Below are 25109 nucleotides of genomic sequence, written 5' to 3'. Positions count from 1 at the left end.
AGCTCATTTCCAGATGACTTTGTCCAACTCAACAGTTGATAATATTTAAACTTTGAGACCCAGTTTCCACAAATCGACAATAAATGAGGCCAGGAGATCAGTTCTGCCTCATATAAGAGTTGCCCCCAAGTGGTCATTCCGCAACTCCTCAAAGGGGCTGCTAGGGCATCTTGTAAACACAATGGCATCCCGGGAGAGTCCCACACTGGTGTGATCTCAATATAATACAGGATTTTTAAAAGACGTCTCACCTGGGTCCAGAGCTTTATTGCGGACAGCAGAATCTTTAATTTTACCTCTTGAAAAAAATTTGGGTGGGAAAATTTTAGAAGGAAGCACCCAGCTTGTTGGGTAAAATCAATAGTTAGAGCTTTATAAAGGGAGAGAACGTGGAACTTTCCATCATTAATTGCCTGAATGTTTTTTAACTGGAAAGCGCACAAATACAAATACAAATCAGGGGTTGCAATTCCTCCATATTCTTTCATAGCTATTTTTAGGATGACTGCAGAATGGTCTGACATGTGCTCAGGAACATGGCATCTTCGATAGTATTTCTACTTATTGCTGTACTCACTAAAAATAAATCAATTCTTGAGCAATGTCCGCATTTTTTACTGTGAAACATAAATTTTCCACCATTTATTTTAGACTTACTGGCCATCTCTCTCCAAATATCTATTAGCCTTATGTCTGACATTAGTTGTCTTGCAGCCATTCTCATTTTTTGTGTGTTACAAGCTACTCTGCGTGAGGTAGAATGCTGACTTGGGTCTAAGACCAAATTGAAATCGCCTCCTAACACTATGAAGTCACTAACTTCAGTTAGATGGAGAAGTAGAGGATATAGGGAGGCCGGGATTTCCAGATTCGGTTCGTAGTAACTTACAAGCGTCATCCAGACTCCGTTAATTTTTAACTTCTCAATCGCCCACCTCCCCGACGGATCAACTATACACTCACCCAACATGACAGACGCAGTTTTTTAATTAGGATGGCTACTCCTTTGTTGTACAGGATTGAGTTGTGCAAATACAATGTTCAATCCATTTCTGGTGTTTTAAAAACATTAACCATTCCTCTTTGAATAAATGAGATTCTTGGATAAGGAAAATCCTACATTTGGATAGTCTTAAATATTCTAGTACCCTTTTTCTTCTAGGGGGGACCCTCAATCCGTTTACATTCCATAACATGATTTCTAGGTCTTTTACTTTGTCATTTTCAGCCATACAGTGTTAAATGATTGTAACTAATATTTAAGAAAAAAGGCCCAAGATTTTTTAAGTTAACATTGTTAAATGAGAACTTTTTTTTTAAATTTCTCCCACATGCTTTCCCACCCAGTGTTGCAGTAAAAATATTTCTCCGTTACATTTAGAGTGAAGACCTTATTTTTTTCACTGGACTATGTGGATAACCTAGCCTTGCTCTCTCATACACACCAGCATATGCTGGAAAAGACGTCTTGTCTTAACATCCGTGCACAACAAATGGGCCTGAAGATCAGTACTAAGAAATCAGAAGTCATGATGCTTAACAACCTCAACCCTTCCCCAAACAAGGATGATCGAGAGGGCTAATCTTGCCTTACCTGAAGAGTTCTCTTACCTAGGCAGTATTATTAGACATGATAGAGGAGCAGGCAGTGACACCAAGAGCAGGCCGAATAAGATCAGGAATACCTTCAGGATTTTAAACAATGTGTGGAGGTCATCACAATGCAGCATCAACACTAATCTGAGACTGCCAGGTCTGCATTCTGCCAATACTCTAGTATGAATCAGAATGCTGGCATATGCCGAAATGAGATATCACCAAACTATCAGCCTTCCACATCAGTAATCTAAGAAGAATATTATGCTCTGACTGCTAACCATTTCCAACCAGTGCTGCTCACTAGGTGCAAGCAAGAGAGCAAGGACACCATCATTATGAGAAAAAGATTGAGATGGACAGGACAGACCATCAGAAGACTATATGACTACATCACAAGAACAGCTCTCCACTGGACCCCAGAAAGGAATTAAAAGAGAGGTGAACTGTGGAAACATAAATGAAGACCCTGAACCACAGTTGTGACACTGTATAGAAACCTTTCAAAGACATGCAGAAGTGGAGTTCCTTCATTGCTGCCCTACATGCCAGTTGGCATAAAAGGCAATAGGTAAGTAAGTGAACAATGAGCCCAGGCTTTGCGCAGTCATTCAAACTGAAGGAAGCCAATGGATGAAGTGGACTGGCCCACTGTCCCATGCTGTATGCTGTAGCGGGTGAAAGAAAACCATGATTGATAAGTATACACAACACTGGATAAAGCCTGCTGACTAAAATCCCCTCTATTTATGTATATTATGCACAATGTTTTATTGAAAAAAAGCAATAGTCTGATAGGATTCACATGAAAATACATGCTGTGGGCAACACCTTGCCAGATAATTTGCAAAAGTTCACTGATACTCTATCAGTCATTACTGTATTTCAAGGTGACAATTTCCTTCATAATATGCCAACTACTACAGCATATGTGCTGGATAGTAGCTTTAGTCTATGGCAGAAAACAAAACAGTACATACTTAAATGAAAATCAAATATGATAGACATGAATTCTCTGCAGAAAGAAGAATTGTGTCATTGTTCACTCAGATTTCCATTTTTATTGCTGCCAGTGTTTTCAAAGCAGCAAGTATTTCATAGTCACTGTTCTCAAGGGGGTGCCCAAAGTTTCTAATAATCCTAAAGTCTGTGCACGTTTTAAAATCTGATATAATGAATCTAACATACCTTCTAGTGAGACACAGCAATATTAAATGTTTTTCCCAGACCCTTGCAGGGTGAACATGGGGTACATTTGAAACTGAAGCCAATATTAACAAAAGAAAAATGTGATGCGCGGAATTAAAAAAAATAATGCTTTATGATTACAGTGAGTATGTACATATGGCTTAATTTTCTGCTGATGGCAACTCTATATATGTTTTGTACAAACTATTTTGCTTTAGGAGGTAGAAAGCAGAGTGCTAGCACAACGGTGTTCTGTGTGTCTGTGCAAGACACACTCACAAAGCCAATAGATCAGTCTTTAGTGTGCCAATGCACCTCCTCCTTATCACATTAAAGCCTGCCCTATTGTGTTTGTCAATACTGGAGAAAAAATGTCAAAAGGAGTACTGCTGTATAGAGCGTATATAAAGTAGGTACGTAATTGAGTTGGCTTTTAAATATAAATACAGCACTTCTTGGAAGATGGAATGATGTGACAAGTAGAATGTCATGAAAGAAGAAATACTCCTCGGGGTGGAAGCAAAGCCCACTGTATGTCTCTTTTAGGTATTGGTAACAATAAGTAGTGAGGACAACTGCGAGTTCTAGTTACTTAAGATAACTATAACTGGTGAATTTCAATGGTTTTATTCTTTAAAACGGTTTGTGTTAATCAACATTTTCACCTAATTATAACATCCCTTTAACTTATGATTAAAAATATGTGTGTCTGTGTGTACAATGGCAGTCTCAGTGCCAACATGGCCAGCAACCATTGCTGTAATTTTTTGTCGAGAAAATATGGCAAACAAGCCAGCAAAAGAACGTTCTTACAGCAAAACTGTCCTAGCAGCAAAAAGCCACCAGAGGTTCATAAGTTATTTAGGAAATATCTGAGATCTGGAATATTACTAGCCTTTCTCTCTGCAGCTATTTTGTTTGTAACATTTAATAGGGGTAAATGTGCCACTAACCTGATTACCCAACACCTAGCTGAAAGGGCTAGCTGAATGTGTCACATAGCACAGAACATCATTTATCAACATAAAGCTCCCCATGATTCCCACGGACTCATAGTTCGAGGAAAAAGGATAATTTAGCAGGGCAAGTGAAATGCCTCCTACTTCATACTCCTTGCTGAACCTTCCACATACAATAGAGAGAAAGAGACCAAATAAAGACAGGGCGTTCATGGTCAGGATGCTACAGTTTAATTTTATTGAGTTTTATTGAATTTTCTCCATAAGAAATTGTTAATCAAGAGGACGGCTAGGGTATTTGTCAGCCTTATGGTGCCTGAATCTGGGCCACACCAGTGCCGTTCAGGTTAGATACATAACCATGGGCCCTATCCCAGTGGAATCCTATACTGGTGATGAGGGAGCCCGAGTAGCGCCCGCTGATGTAGCGCAGAACGGTGTTGCTGTGGAGTGGGAAGAGGTTAAAGCAAGAGCCAGAGGGCTGGCCAAAGCGGAACATGCGGCCCTTGTTGGTCAGGAATATCAGCTCGTTGACATAGGAGCTGTACTTCCCGGAAACTTGTGTGATGTGTTCTCCATAGCTGAGAGTGACCTCCAGGTAAGAACTTGAGGTGCTGCCGTACGCCTGACTCCAAATGTAGCCGAACCGGATTTGGATTCTGGAGACAGGGCAAAGAGAGAACAGAAAACATTACTGGATCATCTCTCTAGAGCCAGCACAGAGTCCATACCTGAACAATTAATGTGTAAGCATGTTCCGTAACTTTAAAAAACATTACTACGTAAGTGGAAAGTGTTTTTTAAGTCACTTTTTTTACTTGCAGGTACCAAGCATTACTCTGAGTTTAACTTTTCTCATCACAGTCCCTACTATATGTGGTGTATCTGGCTGCAACCTTCATTTTCCATAAATAAACCATTACAGAATTATATGGAAGAATAACTCTGATTCCCTCTCAGTATGCTGGACTTTCAGCCCTATTATCCAAAGGTGCTAGGGTAGCCTTGCACTGTTCACTCTCCTGGTAGATTCAGAGCTGCCTGTGCCATTGGTTGTTGGTTTTGTTCCCACTCTCTGGTAACTCCTTCAACCTCATGGACAAGCCCGTGAGCAGCTGCCAGTCCTCTCACAACCCTACTCAGTGTTAGATCTCCATTTGCAACTTCCGGGTAAACGCCAAGCAGTAGATCTTCAGTGTTGGTGTGATTTAAAATAGCTTCAGTATCTCTGCAAGGGCAGGAGTCTCATGCTGACACACTGGAGAGGAGGGAATAGAGTGAAATGGTTGAATGGAAGCCCAAGTACAAAGCATAGAAAGTTAAGACTACAAGGTTCACTCATGTACTCCACAATGACGTCCTGCGCCACTATACTTATTGCCGGGCTGGGGCTGGCCTGAGCAGCAGGTGTGGACTCTAGGCTTTTCCATCCGGGCTGTTCTTCAAGGCTGTTCACTTTCATCCATCTTGAAGGGTTGCCTGTAGTCAGGTGTGATCAGGGATGGCCTCACCTCTAGTCACATAGGTGTGGCCTCAGTTATTTAACGTTCATGTTGTTATGCTGCTAATGTCCCGGACTTGTTGTTTGCTGTACAGAGTTCATTTATGCTAGGTATCTATCTATTTCATGCCTGATGCCTAAGTTTAGTAAGATATAATAAGACGAGTGAATGAATTTGACGCTCTTGCCTGGTTACTCCAATATGCTCCTCATTACAAGTTGGCTGGATTTAGGTTTGGAGCTACTGTGGGCCCAGGTAACGGATTCTGACCAGTTTCCCCAAACCCAAGTGCATCTCCCATGAGCTTTTGTCCTTGTAATGGGGAGGAACAACATAGGCAGAGAATAACTGCATTATTTTCCACTAGTTTACCCTGATCCCCAGGATGAACTTGCTTTTGTTCACCCCCTGCTCTGATCCTGTGGAAAATGTAGGGAAGGAAGCTTGGCTTGGGGTCTAGGAGGGGCCTGGGGCCAGGCTTCCAGCAGGAGTTTTATTGTGGTCCTCGTGGTGCTATAGGGAGTGGAATGGGCCTGCCTGGGATTCTGCTTGCGACCCCAGCCTCTCTTGAGTCACGGATTTACCAACTGCAGATCTGCACCCAATAAAAAGGGCTCTGGTGGTTTCAGATCCAGTGCTTCAGATACGGAAACATCACGCATGTGTACTATAGCAGAGTGGTTTTCCTATTCTCCTCCACCGACCCTCAGGGATATCACTCCACCATACTCGTAAAGAGAGCCTACATGTCCAATTGTGCAAATTAAACCGCTACACCTTGTCTAAATGACTCAAGAGTTTCAGCTTCAGGCTGCTTTCAGACCAAAGAATAGCTAATTGGGAACATCCACTCAAAGTTGATGTAAGGACTGTCATTTTGTTTTCCCGGGAACATGCACTTGTGATCTGGTCCTCTCCATACTTATTCTCACTACTGTGGACAGAGCACAGTTTTGTAGTTGCTCTGGTTTGTTCTAGAGCAGAAGAAGAACTTTCTGGTTCACGGGGATGTGAGAATGCAGACACAAACCTTCAGGATGGAATTGAAAACACTGAATACACACAATCCCCTCCCTCGCCCCCATCTCGCCAAAAGTCTCCAAACTATCTAATGGGGTATTCGGCAAAGCACTACCAAATGAATGCCTTTAGCGGGGTAAAACCAGCAACAGGATTTCTGTTAATCATTCCAATGGTGGCACTTCCGTTGATTCGAGGAGAAGAAATCCACCCAAGGTTTGCACAATGATTTCATGGAGGCCTGGGCGGAACAGGAACCCATCTATCAAGATTTAGAAATCTAATCTATTTGCTGTCAATTATCCTAGACTGTAACCCAGTCAGTCAGAATATCTTTATTCGGCTTATTTAAAAGCCATACAAAGAGAGAAAAAGAGATAAAATACATTTCATACAAAAATTTTCCTATTTACACAGAAAACATTAAATGTAGACAACAAGTTTAAAAAATGTAACAAACAATTAAAAAGTGTTGCGTTTGAACATAGACATAAATGATAAAAAACATTTACTCTAAGACTAATCTTGACAGACAGCTTTCACCCTTGAAGCGGCTACCAGAAAATTAGCAATGCAAAAAGTAATGTGGGGATTGGGCAGTAATTGTAAAAAGAGCAGAGCCGGTCTCACTTGAGTGAAGCCGGCCTCTTTAAGAATAGGCAACACATATTTTTTCCTTGGCTCTTAGTACAACCCACAAAACATGACAAAATGCGTTGTATCTTGCACTGAAAACTGGTCGCAGCTACAGGGCAGGGCTTGTTCTGGCTTCTGCCAATTATTAAAAGAGCCTAAATAAAAATGTAACAAATTAAATCTGAATTTGGTTAAAAGGAACCTATGGAAGGGGATTGTGACAAAACCAAGACAGGGTGCAAGTGATAACGAGTTAACCAGTAAACAATGATCCCTCACTGCCGGTTTTACCAATTCGCGTTCTTCGCGGCATGCTTCCTTCCTTCCCATGAAGGACTTTTTCACGAAGTCAATGTCTTGGATCCTAATATTCTCGGGGGAGGTAAAAAGCTCTGGGCGGCCTAGGTCTGAAAAAGCCCTGGCCAAATAAGCCAGCCAAGGAATCTTGTTGGATTTATCCAGGGACAGAACGTCGGACATAATCTTGTGATTTAATGGGAGTTCTTCATTCATCCACATTTTTAGCCAAAAAATCAAGGGGGCCATACTCAGTTTATCAGAAAGAAACTGTAGGCCCACTTCTTTATGAATGGAATAGGTTGGGGTCGATTGGGGTACAGAAAGTAGGGTTCTGATAAATCTATTCTCCGCTCTCTGAATAGCTTCCACATTTACATATCCCCACAATGCGGAACCATATAGTGCAATAGCCACAGATTTACTATTATAGATTTTTAGTATAGCTTCCATAGGCCTAGCCCCTAGCCTATCAGCAAAGCCCAGGAGTGCTGATGATGATCTAATAACAGCCAACCTCTTGGCTCTTACCTGCGGAGCCCAGGACCCTTTCTGATCGAACAATACGCCTAAGTAGGGAAATGTAGATACCCTAGAAACCGTGTCCCCCCTGCATGTGAATGTTTTATTTCTCTTTTTGCGACACTCTTGACCTACCACCATTGTGTGTGACTTGGTTACGTTTATCTTAAGATCCAGTTGCTCCATAAACGAACCAAAGGCATTCAAAAGGCGCTGGAGGCCAACACCTGTGCGAGCGATCAGCACGGCGTCATCCGCATACAGGAGCGCCGGGATCTTAATCGCTCCTACACGCGGGACGTCGGCTTCCTGCCCACCTAGATGTGCGCCCAGGCCATTGATAAAGATGGTGAAGAGCAGGGGGGCTAAAATGCAGCCCTGTCGCACCCCCCTTGATGATCTAAAGAGAGGGGTACGCCTACCCTCGTTCGTTACTCGTACACTTGAAAAGAGTTCTTGGTGCAGGGTGGCTATAAAGGTAACCAATGCCTCATCAATACCCATCTCCAACAAGATGGACCACAACTTTGTCCTATTGACCAGGTCAAAAGCCGAGGAGAGGTCCATGAATGCAAGATACACGGACCCCTCCTTGGCCACAGTGTATTTGGAGATGAGCAAATGTAAGTTGGCGCACTGTTCTATAGTCCCTTTTCTTTCCCTAAAGCCGTATTGGATTTCGGACAACCCGCCACAGCTCTCAACATTCTCCCTCAACCTGGATAAGAGAACTCTACCTAAAAATTTTACAGATGAGTCCAGAAGGGATATAGGCCTATAACAACCTGGATCATCCCGCTGGCCTTTTTTAAAAATAGGGACAATAGTAGAGGTGTCCCATGAGGCAGGTGCAGAATTACCATTGACTGCGTTGAACACGTTTGCCAAAACCTCAGCCCACAATTTTGGTGAATACATAAAAAAGTCGGCGGGAACACCGTCAGGGCCAGGTGCCTTATTCTTTGTAGTGGCCAAAATGGCTTTTTCCACCTCATGTCGGTTAAAGAGGATGGGGCGGGTGGCTGAGATTGTCAACGGAACATCTTTAGTCGCATCGACCGTATCCCCGTAGACGTTTTTAAAATGAGACAGCCATTTTTCATCAGAGATAACGCAGTCCATAGATTCGTTATTGTCATCTGAAAAAAAGGGCTGTTTGATAATCTCCCAAAATTTTTTACTATCCTTCAGGACTGCCACCGAAAGGAGACTATCCCATGCTTCTTGTTTGATGATGTCCTTTCGTTTTTTTACGGCTAACTTGTAGATCTTCTTGAGTCTGGTAATCTCATCTTTTACCCTAGGAGTGTTTTTTAGGGCTGCCAGCAATGATCTATGTGCTTTTGAGCATGCTGAATCAAACCAGCGCTTATTTCCTGGGGTTCCTTTTTTTGTCTTTGCTAGAAGATCCTGTGACACCTGCCCACATATTACCTCAAATGCCTCTACAACTTCTTGACCCTGGGCACAAGGATTCTTACAAATCTCAACCTGGTCCTTAATCTTTAGGAAAATTTCGGCATAAAATTTTTCCGGTACCACCTTTGCCCATTTCATACGTCTACCTTGGTCGGAAGTCCTCAGGGGGTGGGCGATTACTATCGACGGGGATGGTCCCATATGACCTCCCCACGCCACTTCAAGTTCTACCGGATTTGGGGCCCGATGTAGGTAGTGCGTTACCGATCGGTAACGGCCGAAAATACCGATTTTTGGCCCTTACCGATCGGTAAACAGCCATCCAGATGTAGGGAACCAAAAACAGAAATAATCGGACAGTAAACCGAATCGGAATGAGTACCGAATGGGAAAGAATCCGATACGTACATACCGAAAATCGGATATGTAACAAATCGGAAAAACACTGATTCGGATGCAAATACCGATTCGGTCCATGTACCGAATCGTTAGTGACACCGATTCGGAAAATCACCGATTCGGTCCAATTACCGAATCGTTAGTGACACCGAATCGGAAAATCACCGATTCGGTCCCATTACCGAATCGTTAGTGACACCGAATCGGAAAATCACCGATTCGGTCCATGTACCGAATCGGTACAAATACCGATTCGGACATGAGCCGAATCGGAAAACATGCCGATTCGTATGAATCTCCGATCGGGAAGTTCCCCGATTCCGACAGTTGGGGAGATGTAGGGAGGCACAGAAACACCGAAATCGGCTCAAAATCGGTAGAATTCACTCGGTATTTACCATGGATTGCAATCAGGTGGTAACCAACTCCAACCCATATAAACAGTCCCAAAATGCATTGCAACTTGCAGGATGGCAGCTTTCTATGTCATTGCGAGGCGGCTACGGCTACAGCAGGAAGGACAGAGGGAATGGCTAAGAAATGAACAGGTCTACAGACAGAGGATAACCCTGTTCATGCTCACTGAGGCTGAGATCCTACAGAGATACAGGCTGGACTCTGACACCATACTTGAGCTCATCAGGGACCTTAAGCCATACTTGGACCACCACACCCCAAGGGCACACGCCATCCCTGCGCACGTCCAGGTGCTATGCAGCCTACACCTGGTAGCGTCTGGCAGCTATCAAAGTGGAGTAGCAGCAGCAGGAGGGGTGAGCCAGAGCAGCCTGTCAAGGTTCTTCCACATATTCCTTGACGCCATGATAGACAGGATGGACCAATACATCTCTTTCCCTGCAACCCACGCAGAACTGCTACAAACTAAAGCTGACTTCTACCAGATGGCACAATTTCCCCAAATCATCGGTTGCATAGATGGCACACACATTCCGATTTGCCCACCAGCGGACACCGAATACATATACCGCAATCGGAAATCTACACACACCATCAACGTGCAGGTGATCTGCAATGCCAAGTGCACCATCACAGACCTGGTAGCAAAATTTCCAGGGAGTACCCATGACTCCTATATATTCCAACAGAGCGGCATATATGCACGGCTGATGGCAGGCGAATTTGGAGAAGGATACCTCCTAGGTGAGACACATCATCAGACCCCCATAACACATAGTAGGTAGGTGGAATACATGTATGCATGTGTCTAATGTGACCCCTTTCTCTTCCAGGCGACAGTGCATATGCCCTCCGCTCATTCATACTCACCCCCTACCTCAACCCCTCCACACCCAGCCAAAGGAGGTATAACCGGGCCCACATACGCACAAGGAATGTTGTTGAACGGACCTTTGGCATCTGGAAAAGTAGATTCAGATGCCTGCACAAGAGTGGAGGTGCAAGGCAGTATACCCCCATCACCTGCTGCAAGATCATAGCTGTATGTGCAATGTTACACAACCTTGCGGTCAAGAAGGGCACTGAGGTGGAGTTGTCTGACTACGAGGACTATGACGACGACGAAGCTGTGCCACTGACACAGCCAGCTGGGGTGTGTACGCCAAGTGATGGCAGATACAGACGTGAGGAGATCACTGAGAACTATTTCTGACTGAGTACAGATGCAAAGACAGCCAAATGTTGCTTGGAAAAAAAAGAATTTTAATAGTGATGCACCACAGTTACAGCACTGATGTGCATCAAAAAATGGAGATTGTAAAATCAAATAAAGTCCAGGGTTCTGGTTTGCTCATCCCCCCTTGCCAGGCTATTTTTTGGCCCGCTTGCCAGACCCACTGGGGTGTCCCTCGGCCCCCTCCGAATGCCCAGCAGCATCAGCGGATCGCCTGGTGCTCCTCCGTGGCTCTGATGCAGCGCTGGCCGGGCTGCTGCGGCTGCTGCTGTCTCCAGCATCACCCAGGTCCAGGGCAGGATTGGAGGCGGTGTTTGATATTATCATGGCCTCCATGGCCGTGGTGATCCTGGCCATCCCCCTAGTCAGCTCAGCCGTATGCTGACTGAGCACAGATTCTTGATTGGAGCTGCGATGGCACAGTTGTGCGGTCGCCGCTGCAAGGCGGGCCATGGCCCGGTTGAGCACCCGGGCATCCCTCCTGCGCGCAACCTCATGCTCCTCCTGTCTGGCAGATGAGTGGGTGATGGCAGTGGTCAGCCTGCCTAACCCTGCTGCCACCTCCTTGTTGCTGTCCACAACAGCCTGGAAACCCTTCACCAACTCCCCCATCTGCATGTTGTGCTGCAGGAGCTGGCGTTGGCAGGCCATGGTGGATCTGGCCTGTTGGCGCTGGATTTTAACCATCTGTCCCTCCAGGCCCAGGAACACACTGCCCTCCCGTGCTGGTGCAGCAGTGGTGGTGGTGGCACGGCGTCGGGCACTGCTGCTTCCGGCCTGCTGAGTGGGCTGGGGTGCCACTGGTGGGGGTGTGGTGCTGGCCGGTCCCTGAGCCCCTGCTCCCAGGACTGGTTGGACAGGTGGCAAGGCCACGGTTGTGGCAGGAGCTGGTGTAGGCGGAATGGTCTGCCTTGTAGGGGAGTTGTCTGGTGAGAATTGCAAGGGGGGTGTGCTGCCCAGTACTGGGGAGTGCACTGCTTGGAAGTCAATGACCAGGACTCCCTCCATTCCTAGCCCTGGGGTGTCTCCTTCCTCTTCCTCCTCCTCCTCCTGGCCAGCCTGGCTGGTGCTCGGCCCTGCGACTGCAGTGTTGGACGTTGCTGCTCCCTCTGCTGTCACAGTTGTTCCGCCTGATGGGGCCCCTAGGTACAAAGAAGCATTTGTAAACTGAGTGCCGATGTATTACAGTCAGTACAATTATGGCATTCCACATGTCCTTGCATCTCCTTACACCGTGTCACCCTGTTTCCTGTCTTGTGATTCTGCACTGACATATTTGGCTAACTTCTGCTGACTACGTGTACCATGATGCTTGTCTCTTGTATGTTGGTGACAGTACAGTGCTGGTGTTTGTCTATGCATTGTGTCTAATGGGGAGGTGTCTGGTAGGGTGTGTCATGATGCGCATGCTTCTTACCTGTAGCTGTGGCTCTCGCAGAGCTGTCCAGGGTCCCGATTCCTACGATACTCTCCCTCTCGATGGTGCTGGAGACAATTTCCTCCAGCTCGGTGAGGGGTGGCGCCGGGTTCTGGCCTCCTCCAGTGTGTCCAGCCTGCCTTTGAATGTCAGCCAGCTTCCTCTTCGTGAGGCTGCGGATGTCGTAAAACCTTTTTTTCAGTTCCTCTATGGACCTGGGGGTGACACCCGCAGCATTCACCTTCTGGGCGATGTCGGCCCAGATTCTCCTCTTGGTGCTGTCTGGCACGTTGAGGGACAGCTTGCCAAAGAGCTGGCGGTGCACCCTCACCACCTCCTCAACCAGCACCTGAAGTTCGGTGGTGGTGAACTTGGGCTTCCTCTTCTGGGAGGACTTCTGGCTTCCTGACTGATCTGCCATTTTCTCCTGTTCAGTTTGCAACCTCCTTCTCCAACTGCTGCTAACTGTGTGTGTTGGGCTCAGGCAGGCTTTCCAGAAACTTCTTAATTAGCTGCACCTGCCAGGGTTGCCACTCCCTGTTTGGGTGGGGGAGGGGGAGCCACCTCATTGGCTGAATCGCCTATTGCCGAATCGGCTTTTACCGAATCGGTATTATCCGAATCGGTAAAATCCGATTCGGTATTATCCGAATCGGTAAAAGCCGAATCGGTATTATCCGAATCGGTAAAAGCCGAATCGGTTCATTCAATGCATTCCTATGGGCTTTTTCGCCATGGGTCTGTTTTCATGGCTACGAATCTATGATTGCCGAATCGGATTTTACCGAATCGGCTATTACCGAATCGGTATTCGCCGATTCGGGAATATCCGATTCGGTGGTAGCCGATTCGGTGATTTCCGAGTCGTTGTTGGCCGATTCGGTACTTTCCGATTCGGACCGAGCAGAATCGGAACGTACCGAATCTCATTACCGATGCCGACCGAATCGGTATTCATTCGGTTTATTTTTCCTACATCTCGTTTTCCGATTTCAGAATACCGATTCGGCCCGCCTCGGTATTTTTAAATCGGAAAATCGCGTTTACCTACATCGGGCCCTATGATCGCTAAAATGTGATTGTACCGTACGGTAAGCAATAACCCGGTTTAAAATACCTAGGGATATGAATATGTAATCTATAATTGTGCCTTGAGGGATGCCAGTGAAAGTTGGCAATCTGGTGCCACCATCTGGTTCATGCAAGTCAAAGTTGGCAAGAAAATCTTCCAGCTCCTCTCCTTCTGTGGTATGTTCGAAATGAGGTCCCTCTAGTCCATCATCCCCTTCATTGCTACTTCTCCTACAGATTAAGTTACACGGATGAATATTAAAATCACCTAATAAAATATATTCTATGTCAAACTTAGTATTCTGACTGACCAAATTTAAAATGCTATCTAAGTCAGTAATATTACAACCTCTATAATCACTATTCCCTGAGTTGTAAAAATGTATATAAATGGTCCTGCTGGTATTATTAATCACTCTTTCTACCATCAGAATGTTGGGAGAATCTGTGCTAATCTGCCTACAGCTTCCCTTTAGATCTAAGGAGAACAAGATTAAAAGGCCTCCCTTGGCCCTCCCCATACGACTGGGAACAGCTGCTTTGGTGAAACTAGTAAACCCATCCCACCAAAGATTGGCAGAGATGTCCCAGGTTTCCTGGAGGGCAATAATGTGGTGGCCTAAAACAAAGCTTGACCATGCCTTATCCTGTCGCTTGCCATTTAGCCCTGCTATGTTCCAACTTATCAGCTTACAGGAGTCTATGGGTGTCTTAGGTTCTGAGTGCCGCACCAATACCCCTTCAGTCTCTCGTGGTGATTGGGTTGCTTCGTTAGGTCCCACTTTTGATAGGCTCTGTAGGTTATCACTGGCAAGACCCTGGGTCGCACAGTGCTCAGACAGATATGGCATGGGGAGATGATCATGTCTAAATGTAGTTTGGTCTTCCTGCCCTATCTGAGGGATGGGCTCACTAGGATCAAAACCATTAATGCGTAGGCTGTTCTGATCTAGTTGTTGATCTATAGCATCTTTTCCCAGGTTAATGACCTCTATATGTCAGTCACAGTCATTTAAATTGGACAAGACTCCATACCTGTTCCCTGTTCCAAATCCCCAGTCAAAAGGAGTGGCCACCTGACCCCATCCGTTTACTGCTGTATTCCACATAGGCTGTGGAGTGTTAGGGCGCATCAAGAACTGTTCATTTCCCGGCCTGGCCATGAACCCGTTTCCCTGGCCTCTATTATCATATCCCGGGGTGCTTGGTCCCCACCTATTTATATTGGGCCAATTTATCCCCGGTGTTCTGGCCATTGGCCCAATTGGAAAGTTGTGTTGCCCTGTCCCGAAACTAATCATAGGGTGAAAGCGGTCATTGTTAAATCTGGGTCCAGTTTCCCCACCCCAATGAGTAACTCTTGCGTTCCTTCTAGGCCTGGAGATATTAGAAGAGGTCGCAATCTGATTCTTGTTATAAAAGAATTTCAGGGTAAGGGGGATTATGGAACCGCTTCTACGTTGAGGTGGGAAGATGTTAGCAAGAATGTTTGGGAGTACTTCTGCGCTAGCAAAATTTAATACTACGCAGTCCCCTTTAAACTTCTTTGGCTTATTCCCAATCCATGGCACCCTCCTTGTCATAACAATTTCACCTGCTAGCTGGTCAACTCCCTGGTTTGCCATGTGCATGTTATTGGTGAGCCAATATAGAGCTTTATCTTTTAGTCCTTGAGTGGATTCTTTTTGTCCGTGAGTTAGGACAGGGACGTTCGCCAATACCAGAACTAATGGTGAGGCTTCCATGATAAATTGTGATGAATCATCCCCTAAATTCAATGGTGCTGGCTCAGCTGGTGGTAAAGCGGGGGACTCTCTTGTTACATCCTGGCTGGGCGCAGGTGGTGGTAACTGCCCTACCAGGGTGGGCTGTAATTGGCCTTCCAGGGGGCTGTGTCAGCGCCCGTGTCCTCCTCCACTATGACTACTGGTTTGATAACATGAGTGACTAGATTCTCCAAATCATTAACCAGCTTACTTTGCGACTCACCCATCTTTTTTACTTCTGCTGTTAATTTGTCTATCTTCCCAATAAGTGGCTTGATGATGGTCTTAATTTTAATATCTATCATATCCGAGATCCTATTAAATAGGTCATCGTCAATGATTTGTCTAAGCTCCTCAGCATCTTCGCGCTCCACGTTTTTCCCTTTGTGTCTAGGTGGTGAGGTAAGCTTTTTCCTTCCTGACTGTTTCCCCCCGCGTTTAGCTTGTGATTTTCTACAAGTTGTCACAGGACGTGTAACAGGCAATGAGGGTGAGGGAACTTCCGCTGCAATATTTTGCTGTTGCTCGGAGTCAGGCACTGCATTTGTTGACAAGTCAACTAGAAGGTCAGAGTTTTCATCATCGTTGCCAATGTCTTGAGAATTAGTGTCGGATATGTAAGTTGTGGGATCAAGTGGTGATGTGCCAGACATTTGTGCATTAGGGTCAGGGCTCGGTGGGAGCAAGATTGGTGATTGGCTCAAACCTAGGGATTCCCTTCTTTCATTATTTATTTTTTTAACCACTTGGACTAGAAAGGAGTCTAAGGTATTAAGTGGTTCTGAGGTTACAGGGGCCAGTTTTCTAGGCATATTTACAATAAAGTAAAGATGCTATCAGGGGTCAAGGACGGTGCTCAAATGGATAAAATAATGAGGACAGGCCACAGTACTAGCAAAACAGGAGAAGGACAATACCATACAGCGATAAACAGTTTCTTACTCCAATCAATTCCGGGACCTAATGCAATTACAAATAAGTGCTGGGGTCCAGATAAAAATAACCTCTCAAAACTGCCTATATTGGGTCCGTATTAACCTCAAGTGGTTCTCCTATAAAACAGAATTAATCAGCAAGGTCCTAATTGAGTTCATATAGGCAAGATTTAGTCCTATTCTGTAACAGTAACCCCACCTACTAGTCCGTATTCCTGGGCGTTTCAGTGAGGGCTCGAAGAGACCCTCTTCAAACTGACCCCCGTCTGGTAACCGGAAGAAGGATGGAGGATATGAGTAAATGGTAGGACCGATCGAACACAGTTCAGTAACAAATAAAAGTCAGTAGACCACGAAGTTTTCTTCATGTAGCACAATACCTTAGCTGGTCCACAGTGGGAATGTCAGAGAGATGGCCCAGCCCGGCCTCCTTAGGCCCCGGACGGCCACAGATGGTCCCGCCCTTGTCCCGGGCTTCTCCCGGGACGATCCCGCGCAGCGGGGATCAACTATCCCTAATAAGGGGATGAGGTGGTTGGGGGCGGGGTAACCAGGGAGAGCGTCCAGGTGCAGGTGATGTCAGCCCAGGGACTCCTGGGAAATGGAGTCCCTGTCCCTCACCTGGCGCTCGCAGCCCTGCTTGGATATTCTCCTCCTGCCCAGCGGTGTGGCCAAGGTCCCAGGCAAAGCTCCTCTTCCTCAACACAGCGCCCAGCAAGACGGGCGATGCAGGACCCGCGCAGCCGGAACCGCGAGGTTCAGAAGCGGCGGCGAGGGTGATAGCAGCAGACGGTACGTTGCAGGGAATGTGGAAAGGGGCGACCATTCGGTCCCCCCGAACGTATGGTGGAGTACCACGATCCCCCCGGGAAGCCATCTTGGGCGGGAGGCGAGTCTCGGCTGGTATGCCCGAAGCGGCGTAGCCGGGGCGCGCCTTTTTCCCGCCCTAGAGTGGGCTGGCCTAGACACCGACGCGGCCGGCCACGCCCTCGGAGGCAGGCGGGGGCGGGTTCACGCCCACCCTGAAGACGGATAAAAGGAGCGGAAGCCAAGAAAGCATCCTCTTGTTCCTGTGCTCTGAAGCTGCACCTCCCCGCTGCACGTGAGCTCGAGACGGAACGAAGAGCAATTTTGAGCGTTGTAATCTCTCTTTTTGTCTTATAGATATCCCGTCTGAGAATGCCCAAGAAGGTCGGAAAGCGGGTCGGTACCGAGGAGATGCTCCGCATACTCATGAAGGAGATAGCCGATCTGAAGAGAAAGGTTGAGGCTAAGGACGGGGAGGGAGGACCGAAACGGCCTTTACAGGGAACAATCCCCGGTGGAAAAAGCAAGAGGCCCAGAAGGGGAGCACTTGGGGGGGAGACCCCGGTTCCCGAAACCCTACGAGAGGAGCCAACCCCGGTGCCGAAAGAGGGGAATCCAATCCCTGTGGTGGTCACCCCTGCGAACAGGGAGGATATGCCCCCCGAGTTAGCGGCACAATTGGCAGCGTGGTTGGGAAACGATAGCGAGGGCGCCACGGCTGACGACGCCCGGGCAGTGATGAGGCAACTGCGGGAATCTAGGGAGGCTGCGAAGGCGCCATCTTCTGTTCCCCCACAGGTTCCGGCGGTTGGAAGTACAGCAGGCCCAAGTTCGGCGACAAGCGTGGGGTCTACTTCAGGTAAGCGGCCACTGCCGATTGCGGGGGAGTAGTCTGTACCTTCTCGAAAGGAGAAGATTGCCCAGCACGTCCCACAAGAAATCAAGGAATTGATTTGGGCGGATAAATATGTAAACATGTTTTCATTGCTTACCGACCATTACGAGATCGAGCATGTGAAGAGTCAAAAGGAGCTCATGCATCCGAGTGTTTGGCGCGCAAAAATGGCCGCCTTTAAGGTCGACGAGACCATTGGTACTTGGGGCAGAGCGTGGGGAATTTTTACTTCCATCATGGGTGAGCGCAGGCCTGAGTTGTTGACCGAGTTACCCATTTATCAGTCGCGTATTATGGAGTATTCTGTGGCATATGGGGGCAATCATTGGTTCTGCTATGATAATCTGTTTAGAAAAGCTAAAGAACACAACCCGTTGTTGTCTTGGGATTGTTACGACTCTGTGTCTTGGCAAAAAATGGAGAGTACAGGGATGTTGAAGGTGCCATTAGTAGGGAGTAACGGGGGGGAATCCTCCCACCAAAACTCTGGGACGCCCTTTCGGACGGGTGCAGGTAACGAGTACCACTCGAAGCCGAGTGGCAACACAGGTAAAAGGGGGATCTGTTGGAATTTTAACAGAGGCAAATGTACCAGGCCCCAGGGGTCATGCAAATTCAGACATGAGTGTGGGGGGTGCGGGCAGCCATCCCATCCTGAGTCCATGTGCAGAGCCAAAACGGGTGATAACGGTGGTAAGGGAGGCGCCAAACAGGTCTAATATAGTCCGAGGGGCGCCTCTACCGACCCCGATTGATACCATGGCAATGATTCCTTGGCTCAGCGAATACCCAGATCATGCTTCCGCTGGGGTGTTACGGAACGGGTTTTCATATGGTTTCCGCATCCCAGTGGGGGATTTTCAGGGGGTACCGAACTGTAAGAATCAAATGTCGGTCTTACAGCACACGGCGGTGGTGCAGGTAAAGATTGGGAAAGAGGTGACTCGAGGTCGTGTCGCCGGTCCATTCGATTTGCCACCGGTTGCTAATTTTGTGTGTTCTCCTCTAGGGGTGGTCCCCAAGAAGGACCCGGGTGAGTTTCGGCTGATACATAATTTGTCAGCCCCACGTGGTCTTTCTGTGAATGACGCAATAGACCCGGAAGTATGTTCGGTGCGGTACGCATCTTTCGATGAGGCCGTTGCCATGTTGAATCGCCTGGGGCCCGGGACGCTGATGGCCAAATCGGACATCGAATCAGCGTTCCGGTTGCTCCCGGTACACCCAGACGATCAGCGTCTCCTTGGTTTTCAGTTTCAGGGTCGCTATTACATGGATAGATGTATGCCAATGGGATGCTCGATTTCATGTGCCTATTTCGAGAAATTCCGTTGTTTTCTGCAGTGGGTACTCACGAGGAAGACAGGTTTTCAACATGTTATGCACTATCTCGATGACTTTCTGTTTCTGGGGGCAGCCGGGGATTCTGAGTGTGGACAGGCTTTACATGAATTTTGTGTCCTAATGAATCAATTCGGTGTGCCATTGGCGCCAGGTAAGACGGTGGGTCCCTCGACCTTGATCGAGTTTCTGGGGATCGAGCTCGACTCGGTGGAAGGTTGTTTTCGATTACCCAAGGAAAAAGTGTTAAAATTCAGGTTATCCCTTGAGACATGTATTCGTGCAACGAAAGTGAACCTGCATCAATTGCAACAGGTGGTGGGTCAGTTGAATTTTGCCCTAAGAGTAATGCCGATGGCGCGCCCCTTTTCCCGCTCGATTGCACAGTCCATGGTCGGCTTGAAGGAAGGACATCATCGTACGAGACTCTCGGCAGAGGTTCGCCAGGACATGCGCATTTGGATTGCATTCCTGGCGAATTTCAATGGTCGAATTGTCTGGAATAAACCAGCAGTGTCTTCCGAGGAGTTGGGGCTTTGGACAGACTCGGCGGGGAGTATGGGTTTTGGCGCCATATTGGGTACACAATGGTCGGCTCAAAAATGGCCGTCATGGTGGCATGAGTGCGGGTTGACGAGTAACATTGCTTTTCTCGAACTGTTCCCTATTCTGGTGGCTTTGAAAACATGGCCAGAAGGGTTTAGGGATCACTCTGTGGTGTTCTGGTCTGATAACATGACCGTGGTTGAGTGTATCAATAGTCAGGCAGCACGTTGCAAATTGATTCTGAGACTGCTCAAGGAAATTGTGTTGTTGTGCATGCAACTGAATGTACTGTTTAGGGCGCGACACGTGCCGGGGGTGATGAACCAAGCGGCTGATGCGCTCTCTCGTTTCCGTATGCAGGCCTTCTGGGGTTTTCTGCCCACAGCGGACCCGGTGGCGGCACCCTTTCCCGAAGCTCTCTGGTCTCTCGGTGCCCCGAACTACAAGACCTCGTGGGAGAGAGTTTAGCACCCAGGACGAGGAAGGCATATGAAGGGGCGTTCCGTTCCTATTGGGCCTTTTTGGGTACTGCCGGTGGGGAGCTTTGGGGTCTGGAAGAGTTTGTAGTGAGATTCCTGCTCTCTTTACGTCAGGCAGGCAAGTCAGTAGCTACGGCCCAGAGGCATCGGGCCGCCATTTCCTTCATGGCGAGGGCTCAAGGGATCCAGGACCCGACAGCGTCTTTCGTTGTGCAGAAAGCGCTACGTGGGTGGCAACGCCTTGAGGGTCGCAGAGTAGACGATAGGCACCCGATAGGTCTGGATAGGTTGGCCCTGTTATTATCCGTGCTACCGGTAACATGTTCATCCCAGTACGAAGCAGTGTTGTTCCGAGCCGCATTTGCATTAGCATTCCATGGGGCTATGCGGGTAAGCGAATTAGTGGCAAAGAACAAGCAGGATACGATGGGGGGACTGTGCCGGGAACACATGCAGGTCAGGGAGGAGACAATGACGGTCTCGTTTGTCAGGTCCAAATCCGATCAGGATGCAATCGGGGACTGCATAATCATCCAGAGGATCCCCGGGTCTGCCATGTGCCCTGTTGGGTGCGTAGAGGAATATTTAGCGCAGAGGGTGGCAGCATGGGGGGGACCTTGTTAAGACACGCTGACGCCACCCCACTGACGAGGTTTCAGTTTCAGCGGGTGCTTGCGATGTCGATTTCGGCCGCGGGCTTGAACCCCGGCGACTTTGGGACCCATTCCTTTCGGATAGGGGCTGCTACGGAGGCTACAGCCAGGGGTCTGAATGTTGAACAAGTAAAACGTGTGGGGCGTTGGTCATCGAACTGTTATAAGAGGTATGTGCGGTTGCACATGTTGTGAAGCTGTAATGATGTATTCACGCTTCTTGTTTTTGTTTGGTTTTCAGTTGCGCAAGCCTACGAGGCGGAGCGGACTGTGCAGTCGACCCGACACCGGGGGGCCAGCGGTCAGACATTACCGGCTGTGAAAAAGGAGGTGTGGGTCGTGGGCCACTCATACGTGAGGCGTGCCGCGGACGTATTCAAAGCAGGTGACATGATTCACGTGGCTGGGGAATACGGGTACAGTGTGTCCTTCTACGGAATGGGCGGGCTCTGTATTGACCAGTTTCGATCATTTTTCGAGGGTTTGTTAGGGCGGACGAGGTCACCGCCGTCTGTAGTCATAGTACATCTTGGGGGCAATGATTTGGTGACCACTGGTAGACGACTTCTTCTTGAGGCGATGCTTTCCACGGTAAGTTGGTTGGCGAGAAGAGTTCCAGGGTGCACAATTGCATGGTCCCATATGATCCCACGGAAAGTGTGGTGGGGGGCTATTTCTGTTTCTGCTCTGAATCATTCAGTAAGGAAAATTAATAATAAAGTGAGTAGATTGTTCCGCTCAAGTACACTGCATTCTATTTCGCATGGTTGTATTAAAGGGGACAGTATGTATTCGGGGGATGGTATTCATTTGTCCCGGATGGGGAACGAGTTACTCATAGGAGACCTGATAGCCTGGCTAAAGACTTTATGACATGACCTTTAGGCAGGAGTGTTGTGGGGGTCCAGATAGCCGGTCAACTATCCGGCCTGTGGCGGTAAGATCATGATCGGTGAGCAGTAATTTGAAGATCCCTATGAGGGGGCGTCACCCATTACGGATGGGAGCGCGCGGGGGAGGTGGCCAATTGGCCCCTCAATGGGGAGGCGGTCCTGTCTAAGGAGAGGCCGCCGGAAGGAAAGGAAAGGTGGTCAAGGCCCCTTCCTGGATAGGAGGGGCTACGGCCCCTCCTGGGGAATTTCCCGGGGCCAGGACATCTGCGACGGCAGATGGGTAAGTTGTGTGGGGTGTGGGAGGGGGTTTACGCTACCTTTTTAGACACCTCACACGAGTCCTCGAACGACCGTTAAATGGCGTCGAGTTTATTGGGGCCCCCGTCAAGTACAAAGGGAAATTGGTAGATGCACTTGAGGTACGCCTCTGTGCGGTCGCTCCTCTCACAAGTGAGGGGGGTATTTCTGGTTTAGGGATCTGACACCGGTTACGACCTTGCCGTTGGCCCTTAACGTTAGGATGTACAATTTCAAGTCAAATGTTTTGTAGGATGTTAGTTCGGCTAGGAGAACCTTTGTATTAGAGATCTGTTAAGGTTAGCCAAACATCGTAATGTGGAAATGAAATTGTACATTATATGAAACTGTTATTTTAATGTTTTCTTTTGTTTCATATTTTAATAAATACGGCCGGGAAGGGTGACTCCCTTCCCGCCTTCCAAAAGTTCAAGAACTGTTTCCGGTTTCCCAATTCTTGGGGATTGTGTTGAGAGGGGGTGGCGGGTATCTCAGCCATATGGAAAGGTGCGACCATTCGGTCCCCCCGAACGTATGGTGGAGTACCACGATCCCCCCGGGAAGCCATCTTGGGCGGGAGGCGAGTCTCGGCTGGTATGCCCGAAGCGGCGTAGCCGGGGCGCGCCTTTTTCCCGCCCTAGAGTGGGCTGGCCTAGACACCGACGCGGCCGGCCACGCCCTCGGAGGCAGGCGGGGGCGGGTTCACGCCCACCCTGAAGACGGATAAAAGGAGCGGAAGCCAAGAAAGCATCCTCTTGTTCCTGTGCTCTGAAGCTGCACCTCCCCGCTGCACGTGAGCTCGAGACGGAACGAAGAGCATGTCAGCCCAGGGACTCCTGGGAAATGGAGTCCCTGTCCCTCACCTGGCGCTCGCAGCCCTGCTTGGATATTCTCCTCCTGCCCAGCGGTGTGGCCAAGGTCCCAGGCAAAGCTCCTCTTCCTCAACACAGCGCCCAGCAAGACGGGCGATGCGGGACCCGCGCAGCGGGAACCGCGAGGTTCAGAAGCAGCGGCGAGGGTGATAGCAGCAGACGGTACGTTGCAGGGAATGTGCAGCAAAGCTCCCTGATCAGCAGAAAGAGCGGTGTAGGCGTCTCCCCTGTAACCCCTTTTAGCCGGGACCAAGAAACTGGGCACCTAATGATCCCGCAAAACAGACCACCATTTACTTTGAATACAACGGAAAAGAAGGGAAGACATCGTTTCACTTTCCTAATATCTGAATCAATGAAGGAAAGTATAGATTCAAGGTTCCCAACGGAAAAACTTTCTACCATATGTTTTTGGTAATTGATTGATGAGTCCCAGGTCAGCAGACTAAATTGTAAAAAAAAAAAATCATGCAACGAAATCTTTAAGGTTGAAAGTTAGCTGGAGATTGCTCCATTGTGTACTTTTGGTAGTGGGAGAGTGGTTTAAAAACATAGCTCTTACCCAAGGATGTAACTGGTGCTCTCGCGGATACGCAGGCCTGTGATTGGCCCATTCAAGTGCTCACCAGAGGTAGTGAATGCAACACCAGATCCCCCTCCGAACTCCCCGCTGTGTGAAGACAGGCGAGTCTTGACTGAAAGAGAAAACAGGATACAAGGAGTCAACCAGGATTAGCTGAATTACCACCTAAAACTATGCTGCTACAGAAGCTGAGGCAAAGGGAAGCCCTAAACAACCCAGCGATATGGAAAACATGCAAAAACCTAGAGTAAGTGAACCATGCAACAACCTAGAGACAGGAAAGCCATGTAAGAACCTAGAGAAAGAAGCCCTGCAACAACATGAAGAGAGGGAACCCTGCCAGGTAAGCCCTCATGAGAAACAGAGGGAGAGGGAAGCCCTCAAACAACCTACTGAGCGGGAACCCTATAAGAGCCTAAACAGGACCCCTGCGAAGTAAACCCTTCAAAAACCTAAAGAGAGGGAAGCCCTACAGAAAATTATAGAAAGAAGGTGCTGCTGGGTCCTGCATGAAGGTATGCAATGTAAAATCCTAGAGGGAGGAAGGGAAAAACAAGGAAGAGTAATGTGGTAAGAGTAACACAAATAAACATTGTTGTAGAAATAAAGTAAAACAGAACAAAAGAGAAAAATCAAGTGAGGGGCAAAGACAAAGAGACAACAAAAGTCACTGGTATATGCTGGTTACTCATTGTTAGACCTGGCACCATTGGTGTGAGTCTCCCTTCCATTTTTTGCTGTTGTCTCCTCTGCTTTTGATATGTTCAGCTGGTTTTAGATACTTTTGGCGCTGTGCCACTGCTATTCAGTGCCACAGTGTAAGTGCTCCCTATGTTAAATTGATGGAATGGATTAGTGACTTTATAATTGGCTTATTTGGTTTACTTGTCAGACCTAGTACAGTGCACCATGTGTGCCCATGGCCTGTAGATCAAATGCTGCTAGTGGGCTTGCACCACTGATTATGCAACCCACAGACGCAGCTTGTAAAGTGAGCCTCAGGCCTGCCATTGCAGAGCCTGTGTGCAGTCTAGTACTGCCATGTCGACTTGGTAAATGCACCCACTTACCAGTCCCTAAACCTTTCCTTTTCTACATGTTAGCCACCCTTAAGGTAGGCCCTAGGGCAGGGGGCTTTGTATGTGAAATGTAGGACATGCCCTGATGTGTGTGGCATGTCCTGATAGTGAATTACAGCTTTTTTCTTTTTTCCCTATTCCAAGGCTACCTGTCCCCATAGGCCAGAATGGGCAGTTTGATTATAACGTCTCATAATCCTAACGGACCCAGGGAACATGGTACACAAACTAATTTTGTCTGCCTGAACTCAGAATGATAAAATACATATTTTAGTAAAGTTGGTTT

The 25109-nt window shown here is 47.8% G+C and overlaps 1 protein-coding gene across 2 annotated transcripts in view; it reads right to left on the bottom strand.

Annotated features, from left to right (window-relative positions):
• Positions 1-3958: 3958 nt before the first annotated feature.
• Positions 3959-25109, bottom strand: part of LOC147703742 (zymogen granule membrane protein 16-like) — a 203889-nt gene continuing 182738 nt past the window's right edge. For both annotated transcript variants that reach the window (XM_086932074.1, XM_086932075.1), the window contains exons 3-4: positions 23724-23856; positions 3959-4402 (exon numbers count right to left, since the gene is read on the bottom strand). In XM_086932074.1, the coding sequence (XP_086788200.1) occupies positions 4051-4402; positions 23724-23856 (485 nt within the window). In that variant the 3' untranslated portion in view covers positions 3959-4050. The remainder of the gene's footprint in view (positions 4403-23723; positions 23857-25109) is intronic.

The sequence above is a fragment of the Lissotriton vulgaris genome, chromosome 7 (assembly GCF_964263255.1).
Source record: "Lissotriton vulgaris chromosome 7, aLisVul1.2, whole genome shotgun sequence".
Lineage (NCBI taxonomy): Eukaryota > Metazoa > Chordata > Amphibia > Caudata > Salamandridae > Lissotriton > Lissotriton vulgaris.
Note: the sequence above shows the minus strand (reverse complement) of the source record. Positions and strands in the feature narration are given on the sequence as shown.